Below are 26,127 nucleotides of genomic sequence, written 5' to 3' on the forward strand. Positions count from 1 at the left end.
CTGAGGGACGGGATGCCATCCAGAGGCACTTGGACAAGCTCAAGGCATGGGCCTGTGTGAACCTCATGCACCTGAGTCAGGGCAGCCCCTGGTATCGGTACAGGTTGGGGATGAAGGGATTGAGAGCAGCTCTGCTGAGAAGGACTTGGGGGTCCTGGTGAGTGAAAAGCTGGACATGAGCCGGCAATGTGCGCTCACAGCCCAGAAGCCAACTGTGTCCTGGGCTGCACCCAAAGCCGCGTGGCCAGCAGGGCGAGGGAGGGGATTCTGCCCCTCTGCCCTGCTCTGGGGAGACCCCCCTGCAGTGCTGCGTCCAGCTCTGGAGCCCTCGGCACAGGAGAGACATGGACCTGCTGGAGTGGGGCCAGAGGAGGCCCCAGCAATGCTCCGAGGGCTGGAACAGCTCTGCTGGGAGGACAGGCTGGGAGAGCTGGGGGGGCTCAGCCTGGAGCAGAGAAGGCTCCGGGGAGACCTTCCTGCAGCTGCCAGGGCTGAGAGGGGGTTTGTAAGAAAGATGGGGACAGACTTTTTAGCAGGGCCTGTAGCGATAGGACAGAGGGTGAAGGTTTTGCAGGGGGTAGATTTAGACTGGATATAAGGACAAAATTTTTCACAATGAGGGTAGTGAACAACTGACCCAGGTTGCCCAGAGAGGTGGTCGATGCCCCATCCCTGGAAACATCCCAGGTCAGGCTGGACGGGGCTCTTGAGTGATCAAGCTGATCAAGTTGAAGATGTCCCTGCTCACTGCAAGGGGTTGGACTAGATGGCCTTTAAAGGTCCCATCCAACCCTATGATTCTATGATTTTATGTCTTTAGGGGTTTTAAGACAGCGTGAGAGAGGTCTCGTTTGTGAAGGAGGGCCTCAGATCTGAACCAGCAGGAAAAAGCAAAGTGAGGGAGCATGGGAAGGGCTCAGAAGAGCTCTTACACGAGGTATCAGCAGGTAAGTAAACAGACCAACTTTTGCATTGATTTATGTTAGAACTCAACATTACAGCTCAGAAAATGCAGAAGTCTTCAAGCAGGATCTATCATCTCTGTCAGGGTCAAGCCTATGGACACAGTGAATCATCCATTTAGACCATCAACCCACCGATGCAAAGCAGTATTTCCCACAAAAATCATCGCTTCTCATTTTCCCTGAAAGGATCGGTATGTTCTCTTCTTTGAGGGCAGAAGCACATCAGCAGATACCATCCATTTCAGCTTCCAGCCACTGTGGTATTAATGTGCTAAAAATGTCTACAATGGCATGTGAATTCTAGAGTGTCTTTGGCTCAGTGTGATGAGAGCTGTCTTCCTCACAAATAGGCATGGGCTAGCAAATAAAAATTGTTTAAAACAACTCTTTTATTATCTTGTTATGCTTGTGCGGGATTCTTTTTACACTGCGGTTTTACTGGGTCTGCATGTCTGCCTTGTAAAGCGGTATTTCTCTCCCTGCCTCCTACCACCTCCTGTTCAGGTCCCCTTTGCAGTGAGTCATGAGGCGCATGACAGGCAAGAGGAGGCAGCTGCCGCTTCAGAACTAAGACTATATTCAGTGTAGGAGATAGTAACTTAAATAAAATGTTCTCAGCTGTCAAACTTGGGAATTTCCTGTTGCATTTAGAAATCTTTTTTTTTGCTAGCTCTCTTGCCTTGAGATAGATGTGAAGATGAGTGATTACAGTCACCCTCTGCTAACGCCCTCCCCTCCAGGACCCGATGGCTGTGTGCCCGCCGTGCACCGCGGATGCGGTGGAAGGCAGCAGAGGCACCCGCCGGCACTGTGTTCCCATCAGCACGTTCCCCGGCCGCAACGGCAAGGACGATACCATCGGGTATGCAGAAAAGTCTCTTTTGTACATGGCCTCTTGTCATCCCTAAACAGTGTGACTTTTGTCAAGTGACCCCTTGCTTTTTCTACAAACTCTAGGGCTGCTGCATACCCTGAGGTCTCTTCTGCTCTCTCCGGAGAGGCGCAGACAGCTTGTCCCGTAGTAACAGAGACGTGCTGTGGCAAACTAGCCCTCTCCAGCAGGGTCCTCTTTCTGGGCGAGCTAGCTAGCACCCATCACCATCATGAAATGCACTTAAAACGCAAAGTCAATGTGAAAAGAAGTGGTTTGAGAAGTGTCAGGTCTCATTGCTTACACCTCTCCTGGTCCCCAGAGGGTGCTCTCGCCCCAGGGTTTGCCAGGCAGCTTCCAGCGTGAAGGAAGTCTGGCAGGCAAGGACAGCCCAGAAACACGCCTAAGGAATGCAGCTGCAGGCTGCAATTTTCCATGTTCGCTGCTCTGCCCTGCTGCGGCAAGGAGTGCCGAGAGCCCATCAGCACAGGCTGTATGCCCAGCAAGTGTGAGCAAGGCCAGCTGAGGAAGAAAGCCCCAAGGATCCCCTTGCATGGATATACAGCAGAAAATTTCTTTCCAGGCAGAGGGAATACAATCAGCTGCCTCTGAACTAGGGTTCCCCAAGCTTTTCCAGAGGATTTAATTTTTTTGGCATGCCACCATCTCTTCTGGAGAACAAATTGTTACTCTCCCTTCCCCAAAAAACTTTTGCTACTTTCCCTTAGCTGTTCCCTTGTGATCTGGCCGCGAGCACACCGGGTGATGTCTGTGCAAAGCCTGGCCGGGCAGAGGGAGGTGCGGCACGGGGTGATGCGGGTGCCTCGCGCCGTGGGTCCACCTGCGCCTGCCATAGTGCTCTTGTGCATAGGGACTCCATCCCCGGAGCCTCCTCGTGGTGGGCTCGCAGGAACACCCAGCCTCCTGCCACGGCGAAAGTGGCTGCTTCGTCTCCTTTGTCCCTGTCTGCCTGCTGGGGAACAGAGCTGTGTTTCCAGTTCCTAAATTTGCCTTTTGTGCATTGGCTCTCTCCTCCATTTCACAGCAACCTGGTCAAATCCTGCCCAGATCCATAAATGCAGCCCCATGGGCACGCACGCACTCAGGACAAGCGAAGGCCGGCCCCATCTCACAGGCAGAGGAAGCAGAGGAGCGACGGACTGCAAGCGCGATACGGCAGCACTGCCACAACTGGGACTGCCCCCGGCTGTGACAAGTGGCGGTCCCCCCCAGCTGGCCTCGCTGGCAGGGCAGAGCGCTCCCAGCAGCAGCTGGAGACAGAAACAGGGCCAGATCCCCACGGTGAGTCACACATCTTCACGGTTCAAGAGCAAAAGCCAGCAACGATTCTGACAAAGCCATTCTCCTTTGCCTGCTAGTTCTCATGAAGGCCACACTTCACTTCCACTGCTTGTAATTACGAGCTCTCTATTTCTAGCAGGAATGCCGTGCTTTAGCCGTGCGTCTCCCAGGCAGTCCCTGGAGCCCTTGCCACTGGTGTGCAATGATCATGTGAGGTGACCTTCTCATGTACCTGGTACTTGGCCACACCGAAGGAGAGCTTGCACCTGGACCCTTCAGTGGCTTTGCAGTGTCTCATAAGATGAAAGCCATAAATCTGACCCCTGTAACAGAGCACCAAGCCAGCATGCTGCAGTCTAAGTGGAACAACCGCACCAGTACCTCCTGCTTCCACCTCCTCCAACCTCTACGATTTGAGTTCTGGGATGATAATGGCTTCTGGGATAGTTGCTGACATTTTCTTGATTACAGAAAATGCTAAGAACCAGGTAGCAACAGGCACACTGTATCTGGTTCTGAGTCTTCTGGGGTGTGCATTGGTTTCTGCTGCAGCCATTTGGAGATCCAGCCTTCCCAAATGAACGCTTTCACAGCAGGACTGCGGATGACCATACCATCATGACACTGGAACTTGCTACCACTTAGGAGTCCTCAGCCTCTGAGGTGGGGCTGCATCTCAGCAACACTTTTGTCAGGATTTCCCTCCTGCCACCACCTGTGGCCTCACACAGCAGCACTGCGGAGGGCTTAGATGTTCCCAGAAATTAAGGGATGGCCATGCCAGCTCCTGGTGAAGAGCCTCTGTTCCAGAGGGAAGTGGGCACAGTGAGCCCATCGCAAAAGATTTCCGTGTCTTCCTCCATTCCTCAACTGCCATGATGAAGAAGAGCCAGTGACCACATGGGAAATCTGGCAAGACCACCAGCATAGCACCATCTCCTTCGCCCACCCTTGTAAAGTGAGAACCACTGCAGGCACTGCTGGTTGGATTGCATCCATGTTTTATGTGCCAGCATCCTGCAGTCCAATCCTTTAACATTAATCCAGTCCTCTCTATTGGCCACCATTTGATGTCTGGGATGGAGCCTACCTACAGGAATTTTACCTGCTTCCTGATGGAAAAAGTGGGACTAAGAATCATCTTGTAGGAAATGTGGTGAGCTTGCATGAGCAGGGATGATGGGGCTCAGGAATACAGATCCTAGGCTATCTTCTGCTGCTTGAGAAGGGAGAGGGGGGAGTGGGTTGCTGGTAGGGAGAGGCAGCACTACAGCAAAGCAGGAGATGGAGGAGTTACCTTGCTGCTTGTCCCTGACATCCACCTCTCTTCAGTAAAGCAGCAAAGGGTGGGAGAAGGTCTGAAGCAGTGAGACCACAGTTTCCACAACACTCTTCATGTCCTGAGTGAGACACGGGGCAGGTTGCATATCTTCTACAGGGAAAAGGGAACGATAGAAAGATATAGTTTGCCCTTTTTTAAGACCTTTTATGAATCTGCAGCCAAAGAAAGAAGGTGCAAAGACTTTCTCTGCAGACTCTTGCATGAGCCTGTGGAACAGACCTCCATGGTCAGCACAAATAGTTATGACAATCTGGAGATGCCTCTCACCCTGAGGGTTTGGAAGGTCTCATCCTGTGCTCACCAACATGACGCTGAGGGTGAGCTTGTACCTGCATCCTGAGTCACCATGAATGAGCTTTCTTTGCTCAGTTTTTACCACCAATTTTAATAGTTCCAGTCCTCCATCAGTTTCACAACATTCTGAGATGACCTTGCCGACGATTCCTTTATCTGTTGCTCCCAGCTCTTGTGTTGTGAAAAGTGCTGAATAACCATTCTCTAATCACTCTGTTCCTGACTACATCCCTACCACTTACCTCTTCATGTGTCTCTCTTCTGACGTGGGCTGTCCTGATCTATTCAGCCTTTTCTTGGAGGGACGCCATTCCCGCCTCTGATCAAGCAGTTTCCTCACCTCTGTGTCCTTTTCCAGTTCTTCTACATCTTTTCTGAGCTGGGCACCAAAACTGCACACAGCTGTGAGCACCCTCTCGTTTAAACCGTGGCAAGTGATGTTTTCTGCTGAAAGCCCATTCCTTTCCTTGCCATTTTACTTTTTAATTGCTCCTGAAATTTCAGCATGTTTTCAGAGAATTGCCTACAGTTACTCTCATATCTGCCTCTTGAACAGTAATAGCTAATTTAGAGTCCACCACTGTGTACAGTTAGGGATGTACTTCACTTTGCCCTTATCAACACTGAATTTAATTTGCTATTTCATGGCAAATTCACCCACTCAGTCTGCAGCCTGAAATCCTTCTGCAGCTTTCTCCAGCCATCTTTAGGTATGACTGTTCTGAACTATTTTCTCCACCAGAAAATGTTGTCACCATGCTATTTACTGCCTTTTCTCCATCACTTATGACTATGCTGAAAAATCCAGCCCCAGTACAGATACTTGTAGCATCCAATAGGCAATCTCTCTGCATTGTGAAAATTTACTGATTAGTGTTATCTTTGCTTCCCAGCTTTGCAAGCTATTATCTGTTATAGCTCAGTGTCTTTGAAAACTCTGTGATAGATATTCTTAAAAGCTTTTTTGGATTACATTATATTGATCAGATCACTGTTGTCCACATACACTACCTCTCCTTCCATCAACCATAACAGTTTTCTGAATCACAACTTTCCTCTAAAAAGCTATATTGGCTCTTCCTCAAATTATTGTATTTATCCATGAGTTCCCACCAATTCCATGGACACTCTCTGTGCCACCTCCGTTCCCTCAGTAGGCAAGTAACAGGTCACAGCTCACTGTCACCAGATCAGAAATGTCCTGGTGGAGTTTGGCGAGGGATCCCGGGCCATGTCCTCTGGTCCTGGAGGTCTGGAGCTATACATCTGATGGATGAGGTCTGCGACTTCGTTGTGCTCACTTCTCAATTTTAACTCCTGCCACCAACCCCACAAGGGATCGGAGGTGGAAACCTCTGCACCGTTACTCCTGCGGCACAGCATCCTCAGCACTGCCAGCACCGTGATGAATTCGTGCGGTGCTCCTCCCTCTGCCCTCCCTGCCCTCAGCATCCCTGGTGCATCTTCTGTGGAGCCTACAGATGCTCTGACAGACTTTCCACTTCTGATAGCTGTGAGCAAGCTTTTAATATTAGTTTTTGTCTTTCTCAGAATGCTCAGTAAAATTTTTTTTGGCTTGCCTTTTTGTGATTTTACATTCCACTTGCTGAAATTCATAATGCTTTCTATTTTTCTTGTATTTTGATGGTGATTTCCACCTTCTGAATGGCATCCAATAGTTTCCTCTCCTCTGTTTGTTGTCCCTGCTGTCTCTTTTGACCCTCCTAGTATCTGGCTGTGGTAAAGTTGATTATATTTATTCCAAACCTCCACCACAGTGTCTGTAAATGCCCTCCTTACATTTTTAACCTTTTGCCTGCTCCTTTTAACTTCCTTTTAACAAGCTCTCAGTGGATATTTCCCACTGTTTCTACCATACAGTTTCTCCAGTCTCCATGAACATGACATATTCGGACCACCAACTTTGATGCCTGGTTTTTAATAAAGGTTTCACAATATATTTTTCCTCTCTACCTTACTCCTGGTAGCAATGCTAGCAGATTCAGTCCCAGTCCTTTTTTTAGGATTTTGAATTTTTAGGACTTCAAAGGATCCCCATCTTGAGGGACTAAGTTGGGAGCTCTGTACTCCTCTGCCTCTGTTGAACACGCTTCAGGTTCGAGCCCAACCCATCCCCACCCACCACTGTTGTGACTGCACATGCCAGCATCCCGGCTGGGTCAAATGGAGATTTCCATGCTTGTGCAGATCCCATTGACTCCCACTTTCTTCAGGTACTAATAAATCTGACCTCTCTGTCCCAACACCGTTCTCCTCCCAGACACAGAGGCCGTTTCTCTCTGCCTCTGTGCATGGTGTTGGGATCATTGTGGAGAATTGCTCTGGGGACTTTGATCTCTAACCTTCCCTGTGGCAGCGCACATTTTGGGACACCTTTGGGACATCCATCTTGCGTTGCACTCAGGACCACTACTCCCTTGCCACGCTCTCTCCAAGACTGTGTTACATCCATATGGCTGTACTTGGCATCGCACATTTTAAGATCGAAACAGCCAGTTACAAAATCCCTCAGCACTGCAGCCTGCCTGTTCCGGTGTGGGACCTGTGTGGTCCACTGCCTGCTGGGCAAGGTCCCTCTGCGGGATCCATCATTCCCTTCCTCAGGCTGGGCACGCTTCACCCATGAGATTTCCCTCCTCTGTGGCACAAGAGCTGCTGGACCTGGGATGAGGGAGTTATGATGTCCCTAAAAGCCTCACTGATGTATTTCTCCAGTTCCCTCAGCCATACGTCCCAGAGGGCCGAAGTCTGCCTGCAGCTGGTGAACAGATGGCAAATGATCCTGGGGAAAAGCCTGCAAAGTCCCTTCTGGGGAGCATGGCCCTGCACGGAGGAGTGCGCCCAGAAAGCCTGCGCATCTCTGATATCCTTTGTTTCTCTTATGGCTTGCCTAATTCTTAGTTTCCCAGGTCACCCACGTGCCCTTTATTGCTTGAAAATGTCTGCAGACAGTACTTTTAAAATTACCTCTCTTGTCAGCATCTTGACAGGCAGCTTGGGACAGACTGGCATGGTTGTCATGGATCACAGAGGGGGAAAAGAGAGCTACGTAGCAACGCAAATCAGGCTGAAAAATGAAGAAATGATTCCTAAGGGAGGTTTGCATCAATCAGCGTGAAAGCTCTACAAAAGAGCTACTTGTGCATATTCTTCTTCCAGCTCTGAAAAATACCCTGGACGGCTGCTCACTCCTCCGGAGCACCAGCAGGACCCACCTGTGTGGTACGGAGGGTGCTCTGCTCCATCGGCCAGCTGGGTTACAGATGCCTGTGGCCATCTGTGTGAGCTTTATGCCACCGTCCATCCCATGTTTTCATCGGAAGAGCCTAAAAGCTGCGCCTGGGTGCGCTCCAGGCGTGCGTGCTTTTGCCAAGTTGTAGAGCTGGGGAGGAAGTTGCCAGAAACTAGAGAGAAAATAAGTGATTTAAGCCTGAAATTATATCCACTTTGTCCTGCCGTGGCTCTGGTCAGTGAGGAGGTGCTTGTGACACAGGTTTGGCTGGCATGGGACATGCTAAGCCCTGGCAAGAGCTCCCAGTATTCGTCAAAGATGAGCTGGCACGGAGCAGGGGAGGGGGCCGGCGCCGCGAGCCCTGCCTGCCTGCATCTCTCAGGACACCTCGGGGGTGAAGGTGATCCATTTTAAGGACTGCACGGCTACAAGGCCTGTAAATCCCACCCATCATTGTCCTCACTTGCATTTGGCGTTTTCATCCCCTCTCCTGCTGGGTCACACCTCGGAGCAGGCTTTTTCCTGGGCTGTTTCTCAGCTTGGCGCACGGCTCAGTGACTCGGCGTGCTTTGTGCTGAGCTGGGTGGCCGTTGCTATAATTCTACCTGTTTGTGTCCCTTAATCTGTATTTGTTCCCTTGGAAGTGCAGGGAGATACATTAAGGCAGAGGCACTAGGTAAATAGCGCCCGCTCCTCTCCCCGCCAGCGCGCCGGGAGCAGCGATTAGCCCCGGGTAAACAGAGCCGACTGCCAGTGAACCCGTGGCTGCCGGGGATGGGGGGACAGGCCCCGCAGCCGCTCCTCCCCGGCTCTGCGGGGGAAATATAAGCCGGGGCTGTCAGGCGTGTTGCAAGATCGAGACGGCAGCGCGGAGCCGAAGCTCCCATGGCCGGTGGCTGGTGCCAGGGTGCTGTGGCCTGGCTGACGGTGCGCCATGGGCGGGATCAGCCGCCACCACTATAAATAGGGCTGACGGCGAGCCGCCCCGGCAAACCGAAAGCTGAACCGCGGAGCGTGGAGGAGGCGACGTGGCCCGGGCTGGGGCGAGCAGGCCCAGCAGGAGGTGTGGCGTGGGTGTCCTGTGCTAGGGAGCCCAACGGCATGTGCTCGATGCCAACGCAGCGCCCGTAGGGCTCTGGCACAACCAGGACGTGGACCACAGCACTGGGGCAGGCCGAGAAGGGGTCCCCTGCAGGCGCCCGGTGATGGCAGGAGCTCAGGTGGGGCTCCCAGGACCCTTCCCGGAGCCTGCGGTTGGGCCGTGCCCCGTCTCCGACTCTGACTCGGACTCTGAGGACGCAGCCACGGGTGGTGCAGGACCCAGCGCTGGGGCGCAGAACCCTTCCCAGGTCATCCACAGTGGCCACTTCATGGTGTCGTCCCCACACAGCGACTCGCTGCCCCGCCGGCGCCACCACCACATCAAGCCCGAACCGGCTGATCCCCGGAGCATCGACCTGACCCTCACACGGCTCTTCGAGTGCATGAGCCTGGAGTATAGGTGAGTCCAAGATCCCTCTTGCTGGCATGCGTCTCATGGACCCCTCCCAGCTCTTTGAAGGCATGAGACTGTCTGAGGCTTAGAACCTCTCTGGGATCCTGCTGCTAATTGCCAACTGACAGTGTCCTCGTCTTCTTGTCCATTGGGTTGTGATGTGCAATCTGCTCAAAAACCGCCATCCTGGGAGGTTTCAGGGAGAAAGAGCTGGTGCTGAGTTGTTGGCCACAGAGCCAGATGAGAAGTTCCTCCTCTCTCTGCAGTAGCTTAACCCTCCTCCACCTTCCCATGAGATCTGGAGTCCCTGCACCCAGCTGCAGCACCCTCACGACAGGTCTTGCACACTCTGTAGAGCCGCAATAACCCTGTGGGCAGCCAACGCTCAGTCTTTGGCAATCCAGCCCAAAGCAGGAGACCTGCCTTCCTGTCCTTGACTCTGCCCGCATGTCCCGAGGATATTCCAGGACATGCAGCAGCACTCAGGGCTGGATGGCTTCACGGGACTTTGTCCACGGCCTCCTGAAAGCTTGCCCCCGTTATCTCCTGCAAAATCAGGTGGGTGAGTGCACTGTTCCCCCAACGACACAAATCACCCAAGCCCTAGATGCTAGAGATCTGCTCATCCCACAGCTCCTTGGTGACAACAGGAGAGCCTGCATCGTGTCTCAGTGCCTGGGTCCACATTTTTGGAGGCAGCACCCCTCTTCTGCCAAGGCTTTGGGCTCTCTCAAGCATAGCATCAGGGTGACTTGCTCTACTGGGTCAGTGCAAAACTGCTTGCACAGCTTTCCCAGAACATCCAGGTGAAAACCTGAAATGACAATGTCCTGGTGCCGCATGAAAACAAAACCTCAGCAAAACAGCCTTGAGGAGTTGCCCGTTGCCTTGTTTCACACAGGGTCTCATTTAGTTGCTGACCTCTCAGGTATGCCTCGAAGTCCTTGAGTGCTCGACGCGGTGGAATATGTGGTTGCTGCCAGAGCAGCCCCGGTGACGCCAAGTGCTGTGACGGCACTCCAAGGGTACTAGTTGCCACATAGCTGTGTACATTTGGCCCACTGCCACATCCCAGATTGCATGGTTTGCTCACAGTCAGCGCAGCACGGCTCTCCTCCAAAGTGCTGGTGAGGCTGGAGCATGGTGAGCTTCAGCATGGGGTGATCCAGCTGAGGGTCATGCCTCCTAGTCAGGCAAGTCACCCCTGAGTGCCACACACAGGGAGACACTGGTGGCCTCACTCTCCCAGCCCCATACTTGCCTTATTTTAAGCCTTGCAGCTTGGGGCTGGAGGAGCAGACACTGCTCCACCCCAGGGTGCTCAAGCTCTTGACTCCTGAGATGCACCACAACCTGCATGTGCCCTTGAGCTCTGGTGCTCCCCCAGCAGAGGGGAAAGGGGCAAGGTGCAAGTGCTTTGGCAGGTGGAGCACACCACAGCAGCTGTATGCCACCCAGGGCTGGCCGTTAGACTGCAGACAGGGCTCCATCACTCCAGTTCTCTCTATACCTTGGGCTCTTTCAGGGCCTTGTTTCCCTCCCGCACGGAGAATGACAATGCACACACCAGCCCCAAGCCTGGCACCACCGCAAACTGTAACTGCATTTGGACAGCAGGAGGATCCACATCAGCTACAAAGCATTAGTGCCACCACTGATGGCCACCCCAGAGTCCAGAGTACTAGAGATGTCTCCTGGCTTCCTTGGTGCAAGACTACGTCTTGCTCAGCACCTGTGGGAGCAGTTCTTGGTCTGCCATGGAGCCAGGGTAGCTGCAGGCCATGGGACCCAACCAGGGAAATGTTGACATTGGATGTTCTCCAAACTTCATGCTTGGTTCTTCTCTCTTTGAGTTCCTTCCTTCCATCCTTAGATGCTCTCCCCCTCCATCTTTCAGCTGTCAAGTTCTGCAGCTTGCCAGCACCCTAAAAACAGGATGATAAGCATTGATCAGAGATCAGGTTCATATGAACCTGGACCTGTGATACAGTGCTGGATATGCCTCTCCAAAGGTGGGCCTGGACTCTGGCTCTAGAGCTGAGCGGTCTGCTGGCTAGCTGCTGTTCAAGCATTTCTTTTCTCCCTTTGAAAACCCATGGCAGCTTTGCTAATACATTTTTGCCAGACTTGTAAGCAGTAGTTAGAGGGAGGTATCAGAGGGGGAAAACAGAGTTTAAAGACACTTAGCACTCCTCTACTTTTAGTCTTATTTAATACCTTTCTGCATCATCTGCCATTTCACACCTTCCCTCCCAGCCAGGGTTCCTCAGAAGGGGTGTTGGTGCAGAACAGCCTCAGCTGGAGTGACCATCCAAATGTCCTCCAGTTGTCAGGAGTTACATGTCTGCAGTTACGCTGTAGACTAACTCCCTAACAAAGCAGAAACCACAGAAAGGTATCAGTTGGGAAGCACTTCTGCACTTCATAGTGCAACCCCTGTGCAGGGCAGGGCTAACTCCAAAACCAGATCAGGTTGCTCAGGGCCATCACTCTAATGGATGGAGACCAAGGCTGGCGAGCCTACCATCTGTCCACCTTGTCCCAGGGCTGCACCACCCTCACAGGGAAGAGTGCTGTCCATAGCTCTAATTGCAGTTTCCCTTGTTTCAGCTTGTGTCCGTTGCCTCTTGTCCTTTCTTGGTCCATGTCTGAGAAGTGTCTGGCTCCATCTCCTATATAGCCTCATTTGGGTAGTTGAAGACAGTAAGTAGATCCTCTCATCACCTTCTCTTCTTCAGGCTGAACAAACCCATCACTCACCCTCTTCTTCTGTCATGTACATTAATCCCCAACCATCTTAACATACTCCTCCAGAATCGCTCCACTCTGTGAACCTCCCTCTTTTATCGGAGGGACCAACCTGGACTCAATATCCAGACTTGGCCTTACCAGTGCGGAGTTGAGGGGAACTATCACTTCTCTTGACCTGCTGGCTGAGCTGTGGCTGTTTCAGCCACCCATTCCTTGCTGTCCGATGCCTGGCTCACACCATTTCACAGGCAAATACGCTAAATTCTCTCTAAACAGTAGTTTTTCAAAGGCTGTAGCTGAAGAGTTATTTAGGTAACTGTAATTCCTCCCCTCTCCAGCATCCCTCTGGAGCACTTCACAGACATTTATGGAAGTCCTGTCTCAGCTTGAGCAATCACCCCGAGGATCTGTTGTTTTATCCTCCCATGGGCTGGACTGCGCATCACCCCCTCGCTGGGAAAGAAACACTCCCTCCACATCAAGACTTGCTTCTAGCAGTAACTTGTTTCTTCAGATCCCTCAGAGGCAACTCCCCCCATTGACTCTTCCTCCTGGTGCTGGAGGTTGAGATGAAGCAGTTCCCAGGCTCTTTGAACACATTTTCCAGGACACTTCTCTCCTTCCAGCAGCATTCCTGCCAAAGACTTAATGATTCCCTTCCACTTCTTCTCCTGCAATCTACCGCGTTTCTTGAATCCCTTCCTCCCTGCAGCACACGTGGCCTCCCCAGGTTGCCCCAAAAAGCTGAGCATGTGGAGCTGGGCTCCTTCAGGAGTTTATGCTATCGCCTTAGCACAATCTTCCCAGCTGAGCAAGCTTTCTCCCCATCACCACAGCACCACTCCCCAGTGTCCTGCCTTGCAGAGCTGGTCTCCTGGGCTCACACACATTCCTGTCACCCTTTGCAGGGAATCCCTGGGTGACTGACCCGGGGAACTGTCCTCCTGAAGGGAGAAAAACTGGGCGCAGATGGGAACTGCAAAGTGCAGACACCCATGGTCTTACCTTGCACACGTCTATCTTGTGCTTCAGGGGAAGCCTCCTGTAACTGTTCCCAGACTGTGATGTAGATTAACCTCCTCTTCTCCCCTGCAAATACTGGGAGGGGAGATTTAGCAGGAGGAACATCAGACTGGTAAGTGATGTGGAGTATTAACTCTGCCCCTCTCGTGATTTAAAACAAGGTAGGATTCGATTACACCCTTGCATGATGGTTCGGTACTGATTCATCCTCCTGGCAAGCTGATAGCCTCCGAGGCTTTCCTAGAAGAAGTGGAATGGCTGCTATAGCTTTGCTGTGCTTTCTAATTGATTCTCTAACGCACTGTGCCTTAAGCACTCGTGCACAGCGGCAGCAAGCACCCGGGCAGAGCCCCCAGTGATGCACACACTGGGCTGCCCTCTCCTGACGCCCTTCTCTCAGGATTAGCCTGCACTCTCCTTTGCCCTCCTGGCAAATCGCTCACCGCAGCTCACTGCGGTTCACCAGCATTCACCTGCACTAGCTCAGACCTGCTGGAAGTGGCTCATGCTGATGTGGCCACATTCTGGGATTTCTGGGTCCACCCCCACCATTTGATGAGGCTTCAGTCTCATCCGGACCTAAGACAGTCTGGGCGCTGCCTGTGCTCTGTCTGGAAGGCAGTGGGGTGCTCCGGCTGGGGGAGCAGAGCTCAGTGCCGATGGCAGCCCTGGCTCGGCAGATCCCTTTGGGGCTTTGCGGTGGGTTGGGCAGCTTCTACTATGAATTACCCACAGAACAGGCAATAGCGGGTCTGGCAAGCGGGGAAGGCTCGTGCTTAGGCTAAACCTATCCACGCTGCAGTGTGGTTGTGCTGTCATTAGCGGCAGGGAGCCGCATGCCTTTTCTCTGTCATTTCCCAAGGATTTGGGGGTGATCCTGCCCAAGCAATGTGCAGAGGAGCTGGGCTGGTGTGCAAGCCTGTCCCCATGCTGATGCACAGTGGGGTCTCACCTCCACAGATCACCAAAGTGACTATATGTGGCGATGTACCTAGCGTGGCTTGCAGCTACCCAGCTTCCCAGACAACTGTTTGCAAGAGGATTTAAACTATTTCCCTTCTCATCTGGGGCACTTCATGCTCACTTTGCACAGAGGTAAATGGCTGCCCGAGAGGCAGAGCTGTAAGGGCAGAGGCAGTCCTATCTGGGAGTGGATACACAGCACGGGTCCCTGTCTAAGCCCCAGTACAGTCTATTAACATCTTTGTTACCTCACTGCCCTTGAATTACTGCCGACGGCAGCGCCTGCCGGGGCAGAGCTCGCTCCCTCCGGAGGCAGCGCGGCGAGCAGCCGAGCGCGCACAGCAGCATTTTCATCAGCGCAACGCGGTAGAGAAAAAAGCTTAGTCAGATCACAGAGGTTTGAAGTCAGGTTTGAACACAGTTGTTTTTTGCTTGGGGGCACTTTTCAGGAAAATTATGGTTAAATTTTTAACTTTCTTTCCCAGACTCTGGACTTTAAAACATAAAAATTCAAGAAAAAACATGAGTTTAGCAGCAAAATTTGTGAGAAATCAACTGTGCACTTTTAGGTCTTCCAGGAAAGGCTGTCCTCTTTCAGCCAGTCCAGGGCCAAGCTGTGTCCTGGCAGCCCCAGGAGCAAGGGGGGCTTTGATGGACCCCAGGGGATCCTGCTCCTGCTGCACTTGGGACGATCGAGCAGGCTTGTACGTGCCAGAGGACCCTCAGCTTAGCTGTGCCCCTCCTGCTGCCACCCGTTTCTCTTCATGCAGCCCTGCATCTCGCCAGATTGTTCCTTCCCGCTCCTCTTGCTGTTGATGGAGGGCAAAATACTCATTTTGCCATAAAAACAGGGGCTGCAACACCTTAAACTTCTGGACAGGCTAAGTGAATCATGGAGCAAACAAGGTGTGACTGGCTGAAACAGAGTCAGCTCTGACCCACGCTGGGTTTGATCCCAGGCTGAGCCCTGCTCTCACTCCACCCCATCCCACAGAGACCCCTTGGCCGGTGGGTGGTGTCTGTGTCCCCATTTCTCCAGCAGCAGGACCGCCAGCCTGTTTGGGGCATCCCAAACCTTTCTCGTGGCTCAGTGTGGGGTTTGCATCCATCTCTCCAGGGACAAAATTTCAGAAAAGGGTGGGGCCATTTTCAAGGCAAACCAGAGAGCAAAGATCAGCCTGATAAGCCCAAAAACTGAAAGGATTGCTAATGGGGAAAAAAGGTGATTAGTGGTGAAGCCCAAAGTCTCCCCTCTGCCTCCAGGTCCATGGCAGCTCCGTGGCCATGGCCCCCCCGTCTCACACATGGCCGAGGTGCCCGATTGTGGCTGCAGGGCTGCAGACCGCAGGCTTGGACTGCTCATTTAAGCTGGCTGTCGGGGCGGGCGGCACTGGTGAGGAGCATGGCCTTGACCAGCAGGATCTGGCCGCGCGCCCGGGAAACCCATCCTTTCCATTGGCTCCTCGGCTTGGCACCACCACGCTGTTTGCCTTGTGCCACTGGTGAAAGTTCAAAATGCTGGTGATAGCACAGTGGCCAGCGTCCTTAACTCTCTTCAGGCTGGAGCCGCAGGGACACACGTCCTTCCCAAGCCCCTGGGGCCATGGGTCGGGCTAGGTCTCCCTCGGGAGGCTTGACCCCATCCAGCCGTGCGGGTGGGAGCACCTATTCCCAGACACACCCCTCCATCAGGCTCTGGAGCTGGAGGGGGTCCCCGGTCCTTGTCCCCCACAGTGAGATGGGACCGCAACACTCTCCCCTCTACCCCAGCACACTCCCTCCGGCCACAGAGCCATGCAAGGCCAGCACAGGGGTCTTGCTGCCTGCACTGCTGCCTGTTTGGGCTGCCTGGCTCTAACGTCGAGGACAGCAGCCCTGTCTACGGCAAGTCACCTGCCCGCTGCGCTGCATGGAGCTCCAAGCTGAGCTCCGAGCCGAGCCGGCACAGCCGCTGAGGGAGGGAGCCCCACTTGCTGTGCTGTGCCATGCCGTGCAGCGGGAGGCAGATTTCAAGGCAAGTTAATGCAAAATTGGCCAGAGTCTTTGTTCAAGGGTGCTCGAAGGTTTCACGAGCTTGAATGAACAAGTGCGCAGCTTCTTAAAGCATTAGCCAGGCACCGCTCTCATCCCCGGCACCTCCGTGGGGACATGTCCCGATGGCACCTTGGGGTGCACCCGAGGAGATGCTGGCAACAGGGGTATACGGCACCCCTACACCCAGCCCAGCCTGGACCTTTCTTCCTCCCTGCATGTGCTGAGGATAAGTGGGACCCAAAGCAGCACCAAGATATTTAAGGGACAAATTCGTGGCTGGGGAGGGACATGGGCTTCCCAGGCGTGCAGCCCCCAGCGTGCTCTCGAAGAGCCCCTCCGTGCAGCCAGCATTGCCCCACAACCATGCCCTGGTGGGTTGGAGGGCCAGGGCAGCTGCTGGGCTCGCCAGCATAGGTGAAAAGGACCCCAAAGTAACACAGAGAGATCCCAGCCTCCCCCACGTTGTTCCTGGGCCAGCAGGACCCTCAGGAGCCCCGCCAGCGGGTGCACGTGAGACGGTCGTGTCCCTCGGCTGGAAGAAAACAAGACGATTAGTGAAATGAGGCTGCAAGCAAATTAGGGACATCACCGCCACCATGACGAACTGCAGAACAAACACGGCTGCCTCCCAGAGCTGGGAAACGGGAAGGAGGGAGCCCAGCTCGGGCTGGGGGCTGGGATGAGGGGCGCAGGTTTGCAGGGATGGGTGCAGAGAGGAGCCCAGGGCAGTGCTGGGCTGCAGGCAGGGCTGGTCCTGCTCTCTGCCCCTCTTGGGGCACAGGCAAGCGTCCCTTATGTCCTTAACGTCCTCCAGCTTGCTGTTCTGCCTTCCCCAGACCCATGCAGATGGCTGCCCCTGCCCGCCCCTGCTGCCTGCACCTGCCCCCAGCTGAAAGCAGCGTTTCTAAGCTTTGCCTGGTGTTAAAACGAGGGTCAGAAATAGCTGCCCAAATGCTTCGATGAAGCAAGAGCCACAGCAACACGTGTTTCCAGGCGTCTCGCCTGGGCGGGAGACTTCCCTTCCTGTACCCCAGGGCCAGGATGCCGTCGTCCTGGTCAGCGGCAGCGGGGTCCCACCTCGGACCTGGGGTTCATGCCTCAATGAATCAATTCCTCCATGTGCTGTGCTTTAATCCCAGGGCCTTGAGGAGCCTTGTGTGGGTCTATGAAGCTCCCAGTTTAGGTCTGTGCTGCTCTCAGGGAGAACAGGAGCTCCTGTGGGTGCTCCCATGGGTGCCAGGCAAGCAGCCTGCAGCAGAGCCACACAGCTGTGCCTGCTCCAGACTTGCCACCAGGCTGGTGGCCCCGGGCATCTCTCAAGGTGGCACCCTCAGGAGACCCCAAACTGGGAGGGCTCTGGGGTGGTGTCCCTCAGCCTCTGCTTTGCTTGGTGTTTTAGTGGGAAGCTGGTGTCTCCAAAGTGGAAGAACTTCAAGGGGCTGCGGCTGCTTTGCCGGGATAAAATCCGTCTCAACAACGCTATCTGGAGAGCATGGTACATCCAGTGTGAGTACAGGGCCAGACCCTGCTCCGTCTGCCAAATGCTGGGTGATGTTGAGCGGGATGGGGCTAGTACCAGCACAGCAATGTGCAGGTGCCACAGGCAGCCTCACCTGCCTAGCTATGGAGCCATGGGTAAAGCCAGCTGTGTTTTCCCCTGTACAGATGTGGAGAGGAGGAAGAACCCTGTGTGTGGCTTCATCACCCCACTGGAGGGGTCGGAGGCTGATGAGCACCGAAAACCAGAGGTAGGGCATGGTCCCTTGCAGCTCTCCAGGCCAGGAGCAGGTCTGGCTGGCACAGGTGGGAGCTGGGGACATAAGGGGAGCAGAGCTTGTTGTATTTTATAGATTTGATGGGAAAGGTGTTTCTGACGTGACACAGGGAAACCAGCCCTGGCTGTGGGGTGCTGGGGCTGGGGGGCTCAGCTGTGACCCCCTGTCCTGCCCCCTTAGGCTGTCGTGCTGGAGGGCAACTACTGGAAACGCCGCATTGAGGTGGTGATGAGGGAGTACCACAAGTGGAGGATCTACTACAAGAAGCGGGTGAGTGGCTCTGCCTGTGCCGCTCCCCATCCCACAGCGGTGCTGGCAGTGGGGTGGGACATCGGTGTGCCCAGCATGGAGCTGTGGCTGACCAGGAGCAGGACGTTGCAGGCTTTTGCCAGCACGGGACGGGGATGCTGGCTGCCTCCGTGGTGCTGATGGAGGGGAGCTCAGTGGGGACCCTATCCCCAGCTGCCTGTGGCACTGCAGTGTGCTCCGGCAGCCCTGCCCGGTGCACGATCTGGGGCTGGGTTGGCAGCGCACCCACAGCACACATGTTGGGTGGGTCAGGCAGGGCCATGGCTCACCCACAGCGCTGCGGCTGGGCTGGGATTTGCTGGCAGCCGTGTGTCATCCCGGCAGCAGGTGCTGCCAGGCAGGCAGAGTGGCTCCACGTCACTCCAGGTGCCCACTCTCAGGCATGCTGGCACCACGACCTCCAGCCTCCTCCCCAGCCGCTCGGTATTTAGGACCAGCAAAGGCCAGGGGTGCCATGGGCAGGCAGGGTGCTGGCAGCCTCACACCACCACACACCACCGGTCCCACTGCTGCAGCGGCTGCTCAGCCCAAACCCTGTAGAGTAAAGGCAGATATGAACTCATGGTGGCCACGCTGAGCCCCCCAGGAACCTCCCTCCTGAGCACTGTCCCCCTCTGCCCTGACCCTGGCTCCGCCCCATGCTGTGCCCACCCTGGCTGGGGGGTCACACAAGCTGTCTTCTCCTTCCAGCTCCGAAAGTCCACCCGGGAGGGAGAGCTCTCCAGCCCAAAGCAGGTGAGTCTGCTGGGGAAGGCTGGGGAGAGGGGAAAAGGGCGGTGCAATGTGGACCACCACACTGGGCAGCTTGGGGAAAGGGTGGATGAAAGCCCCAGGGTGTGATGAGCCCAATGGGATGGGATGCCAAGCACTTGGGATGCTGGATTCACCCTTCTGGAAGCATCAACATGCCAGGTGTGAAGCTTTGGAGTAATAAATGCTGCAGGGAGCATGGGAGCTGCCAGGGACAACAGCTGGGGAGCCAGGCATGGACCCTACCCATGAGAGGGGCCCATCTGGATCCTTTGCTCCATCTCATGCAGGATGAGGATGTCTGGAGGCCAACGGAGAAATGGTGCAACCAGCTCTTCTGCAACGTGGTGCCCATGCTGCTTGGGGATGAGGAAGAGGAGACAGGGGGTAGGCAGCACTTCGACTTGGACACCTTCCTCTCAGACATCTCTGACACCCTCTTCACCATGACACAGATGCCCAGCGCCCACCAGGCACTCCCCGAGGATGGTAGGTGCCCCAGACCATGCTCTAGCAGGATGTGGAGGAGGTCCAGGTGGGCAGTACACACCATAGCACCTTGCTGCCTCTTGGCCTAGCCCCTGAGAGCTGCCCCCTGTGTCCTTTGGGCAGACAGGATCCCCTGGCATCCCTTCTGCTGGGACAGGAGGAGGGGATACTCCCGCCCTGCCCAAACGCAGCTCTCACGCCATTTGGGCAGGACAGGAGCATCCCCTTCTCTGGTGGCTCCCTACAGACCAGACTGGGCCATCCCAGGTGGGATCAGTTGCGCTGCCCAGGGAGTGCTAGCCCCATGAAGGACCTTGCACCAGACCCCAGGGCACAGCTGCCACCCCAGGGTAAGCAGCGAGCAGGTCCTGCCTTCAATGGCCACTCTTTGCAGTCCCTGCCTGCTCAGGTCCCTGGAGCTCCTGCAGCACCAGGCAAGTCCTATGCCAAGGACCAGCCTTTTCGTGGGGTTTTTGGGTGCTGGTCCCAGAGGTGCTGGTGGGCAGGGTGATGGGACAGGATGGCCCTGGGTCTTCACAGGGTAGGCACCCATGTCCCTGCCCGTGCGCAGCTGCAGGGCAGGATGACTCTGGGGTGCCACAGCGGGGTGGCAGCTAGGCAGGTGTGAGGGCAGTGGTCGGAGGACCCCTGAAGGAGAGGGGGTCTTGAGGGTGCAGTGGCTAGGCACTGATGTTGCAGCTCTGCCCTCTTCCAGCGTATGTTGGGAATGCTGACATGATACAGCCGGACTTGGCACCCCTGCAGCCCAGCCTGGATGATATGGAGATCTCAGGTAAGAGCCAGCCTGGATGCGGTATCACAACCCACATAGCCCACCATGCTCTGCACCCCATGACAGCCCAAAATGGGGGGGTCAGGGGGTTGGCCAGGCAGCAGCAGGAGCTGCTGGGGCAGCCAGAAAGCACTGGACATCCACTGGCATGGAAAAGAGCAGCACACATGGACCATGGTGCTGCAGCAGACTGCGGGGCAGGGGCTTGGCATGACTGCACCTGGGTCAGAGCCATGAGAGGTTGGCCTGGCCAGGAGCTGTGGAAAGGCATTTCTACAAACAGATGGTCTTTCTAGGAGTGCCAAACCACCTTGTTTTGGCTGCAGACAGAGGACGGACAATTGTCCCCCACAAGAAAGAGGAAACCTCTAGAGAGCAGGCTCTGTGCTGCTGTGTCCCCCTCCTCACCCCACTCCCTGGCCATGCCCACGCTGAGCAGCCTGAGGGGCTGGCTCAGAGCTGGGGCCCCATGCTGGGCTGTGCTACATCCCCTGGGGACAAGTCACTGTCCCTGCCAGGCTAGCCAAGAGACAAACCTGGCACTGGTGTCCAGCTGGGACAAGGGGACTGCCGAGGGGAACACTGGGAATCAAGCAAGGGCAGCATCCTCCCGCGGGCTGCCACCAGCACTGCCATGCAGGCTCTGAGCCGTGAGTCTCCATCAGCGCCGTGGAGTCAGCTGGGACATATCCTGGTCCCAGCTGTGCAGTGCAGTGTCCCCATATGCCAGGGCAAGGCACTGCTGGTGCATGCTGCACCGGGGACCAGCTCTGCCCTTGAATGTGCCGGAGCCGATGGCCTGAGCACACTTTGCAGGGTGGGAGCCAGTGTGGGTTGGTGGCTGCAGCCCCCTGAGGTAGCGGGTGGCCTCAGGCAGCACTGGCATCTCTAGACCCCTCTGTGCCTCTGTGAGCACCCTGCGAGCTCCACGGCTGGTCTCCACTTCCTTTGGCGGGAGGAAACAAGGGTGCTTGCGCCACATGGCTGCGGGGTGATGCAAGACCAGATGCTGGCGGGGAGCAGGCTGCGGCACTCTGATGTGCCAGGGCAGGCGGCGGGATGCCCCAGGGATGGGTGGGGTGGGAAGGCTCTTGCCAGCCCTCCTCAGCTCATTCCCTCCAGAGGTCCCACCAGGGTGAGCCGTGCTGGGAAGAGGGTCTGTCCCCACTGCTGGCCCGTTGACTCCTGTCCCCAGGTGCCGTATTGTGGGCAGCAGTCACTGAGAAGTGGGACAGCTCCAAATGGGTCAAACTGACACGTGTCCCTTCCCCCGAGAGGTCGTGCATGGTGCTGGAAAGCTGCACCAACCCCTTCCAAGCAGCACCTCACCGCAACAGTGTCACAGCAGCAGCCTCAGCATCTCTCTTTGTGGGCCCAGCTGCCGTTCGTGCCGCTGGTGTGGCACAGCCTCGTGCTCAGCAGGAGATGGCAAGGGGCACCGCGGTGCCCATCTGAACCAATATATTTCTGTGAGCAGCCAAGTTGTCTTTTTTTTTGCGGGGGAAAAGGTCTGCATTTTGCTCAAGGGTGCTATCTGGGAATGAGATGGATCTTACTGCAAGCCACAACGTTGCAAGAAAGCATCCCTTCCTGTTCTGCCCATGCCCAGTGGCTCCGCATGGGGGGACTCATGGGGCTGGGGAGGGTTCCAAGCCCAGCTGGGGTCAGGGATGGCCTCCCAGACGTGGCTACTTGTCTGCCCATGCAGGGGCTGCTGAGCACAGCTGGAGAGAGGCTTATGTGCCCCAGGGCAGGGCAGCACCCTGAAGGATGCTCAGAGACTTGTGGGTGGGAGTTTTGTCCCAGACGTGGCATTTCCTGGGATGTTGCGTGGAGCAGCTCGCCCTGATGACGAGAGGTTATAGTCCCATGACAGCCAAGCGCTGCGTGTGGGAGATATGCAGGCCAGTGGGACACGGGTGCTCGCTGGTCAGTGAGGGTCTGCATGGCGGAGGTGTAGGAGCAGAGGTGTGTGACAGGCAATGCCGGGGGGTGTGACCACAGGGCCATGGGAGGAGTGGCGAGAGGAGATGGGAGGTGAATGCTGGGTGCTGCGTGCCAGAGCTGTGGGTGCCAGCCAACCCAATTATGTCCCCAATGCCACTTTTCTAGCACTGCGTGCAATACCTTTTTGTGGCTCGGGAACAGGAATCCCCCCAGCAGCCTTGTTCAGAGCACTGTGGCACAAGTGTGTGGGGTGGGCACCGTGACAGTCAGCACAGGGCTCCCGCTGGGTCACAGGGCTGTCACCGTGTCTGGTGGCTGTGGCAGAGCTGGGCGCCTGTCAGTCAGTGCGTGCAAACCAGTCTCTGAATGAGGAAGCACCTCGTGTCTGCAGTGGGTGCCGGAGCGCAGTGTGGGGTGGATGGAGAAATCCTGATGGCAGAGGCGAGGGAGCAGCCCAGCCCCGTGCCCTGCTGGCACTGTGCTCCAGGTAGGATCTGCGCCGGGCACCGGGGCACTGGGGGCTGGGCTGGCCATCCCATGGAGTGGCATTGTCCTGCCATGCTGCAGGGCTCTCCCAGAGGATGGGGCCAATGCTGGAGCATCCTTGGTTTGGGAACGGGCTCTGTAGCCCCGATCCCACTGGACAGCAGCCCCAAGTTTGAATGGAATGCCAAAGGTGTGGTGAGCCAACTGCACAGGCTCTTCTCCCTTGAGCAGTGACATGCCCTGGCCACGCTGTGCGGCGTGGGAGCTGGTCAGGGTCATGCGACAGTGAAGAGCGTGGGCAAGAGCTGTGGCATGGGGAAGGGGCAGGAGAAAGGGAGGACAAGGCACTCAGGGGGTGCCAGCTATCTTCCATCCCTGCAGCACAGCGAGAGGCACAAGAGGAATCGAATCTGCAGAGCTGGGCACGAGAAATGCCTATAAATACCCGCAGAGCTTCAACGCCGGTGGCAGGGAACAGCCTGGCATGGGCACAGTAGGGGGCTGGGGGCAGCGTGGGGCTGGGTGCTGTGCCCTGGGAAGGCTGAGACCCTGCCTGGCAGCACCGTGGCCCACACCGAGTGTGGTCCATGGAGGGGCAAGGGTGGCTCTGCCATGTCCCAGACATTGACTCTGTCCTTGGTAGGGGGAAAGGGCAGTCTGAGGGCTGTGTGGGGCAGCTCAGCAGCGGCACTGACCCATCTCACACCAGTGTTACCCTCGGCTGGCAGCACATGGCACTGCCAGAATCATCACCACGCTCAGCTCCATGGAATCCCACTCTGCTGGCACGTTTGCTCCTCTGCTGTAGATTCAAAAGGGTCTCAGGCCTTTGTGGGTCCCAGCCAGGGCACCCCGGGCACTGGAGCCTGTGCCACAGCCTGGAGTCAGCACAGAGTCCTTGCAGTCTTGCCGGTGCCCGTGGCATGGCTGCGCGTGCTGGGCAGGCAGAGGCAGCATGTGGGCTCGGCTGGGCTCTGCCAGCAGCAGCATGGCCTGGAGGCAGCGATGCTCATGCCAGCCAAGGGGCTGGGAGCATGGCCAGGCACTCTCTGGAGGGGATGCAAGCACCCGTGTCCTGGGGGGGCTGCTTGGGCACAGAGCCTGTGCTGTCAGTTAGGTGCCTGCAAACCCAGCCAGTGTTCCTGCTCCATCCTCCAGGAAAGCATGCCACAGCCCCAGGTCTGCCCACAGTCATCCTCTGCAGAGAAAATCCTCCCAGTGTCGATGCCCAAGCCAGCATTGGCACAGGCAGTGGCAGTGCCGGCACCGAGCCGAGGCGTGCGTGGGGCTGATGTGCCTGGGGATCTCATTTCACTGGGGAGGCAACTGCCCAAAGTGTCAGGCCAGCACTTTGCGCCACAGCGTCTGGGCCTGCGGAAAGAGCAGGATGTGGGAAGGGGAGAGGAAGGGAGAGGGAGTCGTGGCAAGGTCACGGGGCTCAGATTCGGGAAGGCCATGGGATGTGGTTAGCCGCAGGCTGCACGCACGGCAGAGCCAGGGCGGGGAGACGAGCACTTGCCACGACCCCAGGGGACTGTCCCCTGTGGCTCAGGGACGCTGTGACCTGCTCCTCCGAGACACCTGCTGTGGCTGTCCTGCAGGCTGGGTGTCATGGTCCCTGCCCCAGCTGGGGCTGGTTCAGGAGGAGCAGTATAGCCATGCAACCCCCCTGGGAGCAGCCCCAGCACTGGAGCACGTGGCGCCCAGCTGGGTGTCAGGGACGGGGTCCCCACCCTTGGGTGGCACCCCTGGGTGGGTTTTCCTGTCCCCATGTATGTGGCAAGGCTGGCCCGGGGCACATGGGCTGCCTCTTCCCTCCATCCTCCAGCATTTCACAACCCGGGTGCCAGATCTGCTGGTGGAGCCAGGAGCTGCCCTGGCCCCGTGAGGTTAAGGCAGGACTGGCAAGTCCCCTACAGTGCCGGTAACGGGGTATGGCTACCCCCGGCATACCCGGGGGCTTGTCACCCCATCTTTGGGAAGGTGCCCTCATGCCCGTCACTCTGCCCTTGGCCCTGCAGATATCTTCACCGGCCACCGACCACTGCCATCACAGATGCAACCAGGCTACCAGGAGCCGCCCTGCTTTGTGCCCATGGCCGACCCCCTGTTTGGTGGCGGGGGGCCCATGATGAGTGTGCGGGGGCTGCCCGCCAGCCCCGAGGCCCCGCTCCCACCCGGCACACTCCTCCAGGTGAGTGGGGCCCCAGCCTGCGGCTCACAGCTACCGGTGGCCCAGCCACTCCTCCTGACACTTCCATGTCTCCCACAGCCCAGCGGTGCCTCCCAGCTCGGCCTCCATGGTGCTTTCCTGAGCCCCGACCTCCCCTCAGCCCCTCTGCCGCCCGAGACCCCCGCCACGGCGCCCAGCAGCCTCAGCCCCCAGATCCGACACAAGCCCCTGCTCCAGTATGGCCTCCCCGACAAGTGCCTTGGCCTGGAGCCGCCGGGACCGCCCTGCGCACCCCCCATCCCATCCCCTGGGGCACCACTGCTGGGCCTGGACCCCCCATTCTCCCCCGCCTCGGCCCCTCGGTCCAAGTTCCCCTATGCCAGTTCACCTGAGCCCTCGCTCCTTGCTCACCCCACCTCCCCGCTCTCGGCACCCTGCTTTGCCCCCCATGCCCCAGGGCTGGGCTATGCCACCAGTCTGGTGCCTCCAGGGTACCCCGGCCCAGCCGCCCCCCAGCTCCTGCCCCGTGTCCTGCTGGGCAACCCCAGGTTTGCCCCCCCCAGGGGGCTGCCCCAGGGCGGGGGTGGGCGGCCGAAGGCGAAGCCCAGTGGCACCAAGGCAAAGAGGCTGCCGGGACCCCCCGTGCCACCCCACCTGGCCGTGCCCAGCCCCTGCCTGAGCCAGCTGCTGACTGCAGGTAACGGGCTGGCTGCTGCGTGGAGATGCAGGGGCGAGCTGGTGGTGGGAGGGATGCTATGGGGGGGATCAAAGGGGCCCTGCTCTCCCCCCAGGTTTGGGACATTGGAGATGCTGGACAGGGTGCATGGCTGTCCCTGTGGTGGTGCAGCACCAAACCCAGCACTGAAGCTGTGCCTGGGGGAGCCCCCCCAGCTCCAGCAGCCTTGGGAGGGAGATGGGGCCCAGGGAGCCCCAGGGCTTGGGCACGGGCACTGCTACAAAGTCCCCATGTCCCCAGCCTGGTCTCCATGGCCCTCCACGGATGGGCTGAGGGGTCACCAGTGTCCTGCTCAACCCACTGCCCATGCATGCGATAGGACAGGTCCCACAGTTGTGCCCAGCCCCATGCTGGGCTGGGGAGGGGCTGGGGGTCT

General features: G+C 56.7%; 1 protein-coding gene across 1 annotated transcript in view; it reads left to right on the forward strand.

Moving 5' to 3' along the window:
* Nucleotides 1-8,734: 8,734 nt before the first annotated feature.
* MLXIPL (MLX interacting protein like) overlaps nt 8,735-26,127 on the forward strand; it is a 22,355-nt gene continuing 4,962 nt past the window's right edge. The window contains exons 1-8 of the mRNA XM_082008697.1: nt 8,735-9,528; nt 17,693-17,799; nt 17,959-18,041; nt 18,249-18,338; nt 19,068-19,112; nt 19,418-19,616; nt 20,332-20,409; nt 24,864-25,712. Of these exons, the coding sequence (XP_081864823.1) occupies nt 9,233-9,528; nt 17,693-17,799; nt 17,959-18,041; nt 18,249-18,338; nt 19,068-19,112; nt 19,418-19,616; nt 20,332-20,409; nt 24,864-25,712 (1,747 nt within the window). The 5' untranslated portion in view covers nt 8,735-9,232. The remainder of the gene's footprint in view (nt 9,529-17,692; nt 17,800-17,958; nt 18,042-18,248; nt 18,339-19,067; nt 19,113-19,417; nt 19,617-20,331; nt 20,410-24,863; nt 25,713-26,127) is intronic.

Source organism: Phaethon aethereus (genome assembly GCF_964289735.1).
Source record: "Phaethon aethereus genome assembly, chromosome: 19".
NCBI lineage: Eukaryota > Metazoa > Chordata > Aves > Phaethontiformes > Phaethontidae > Phaethon > Phaethon aethereus.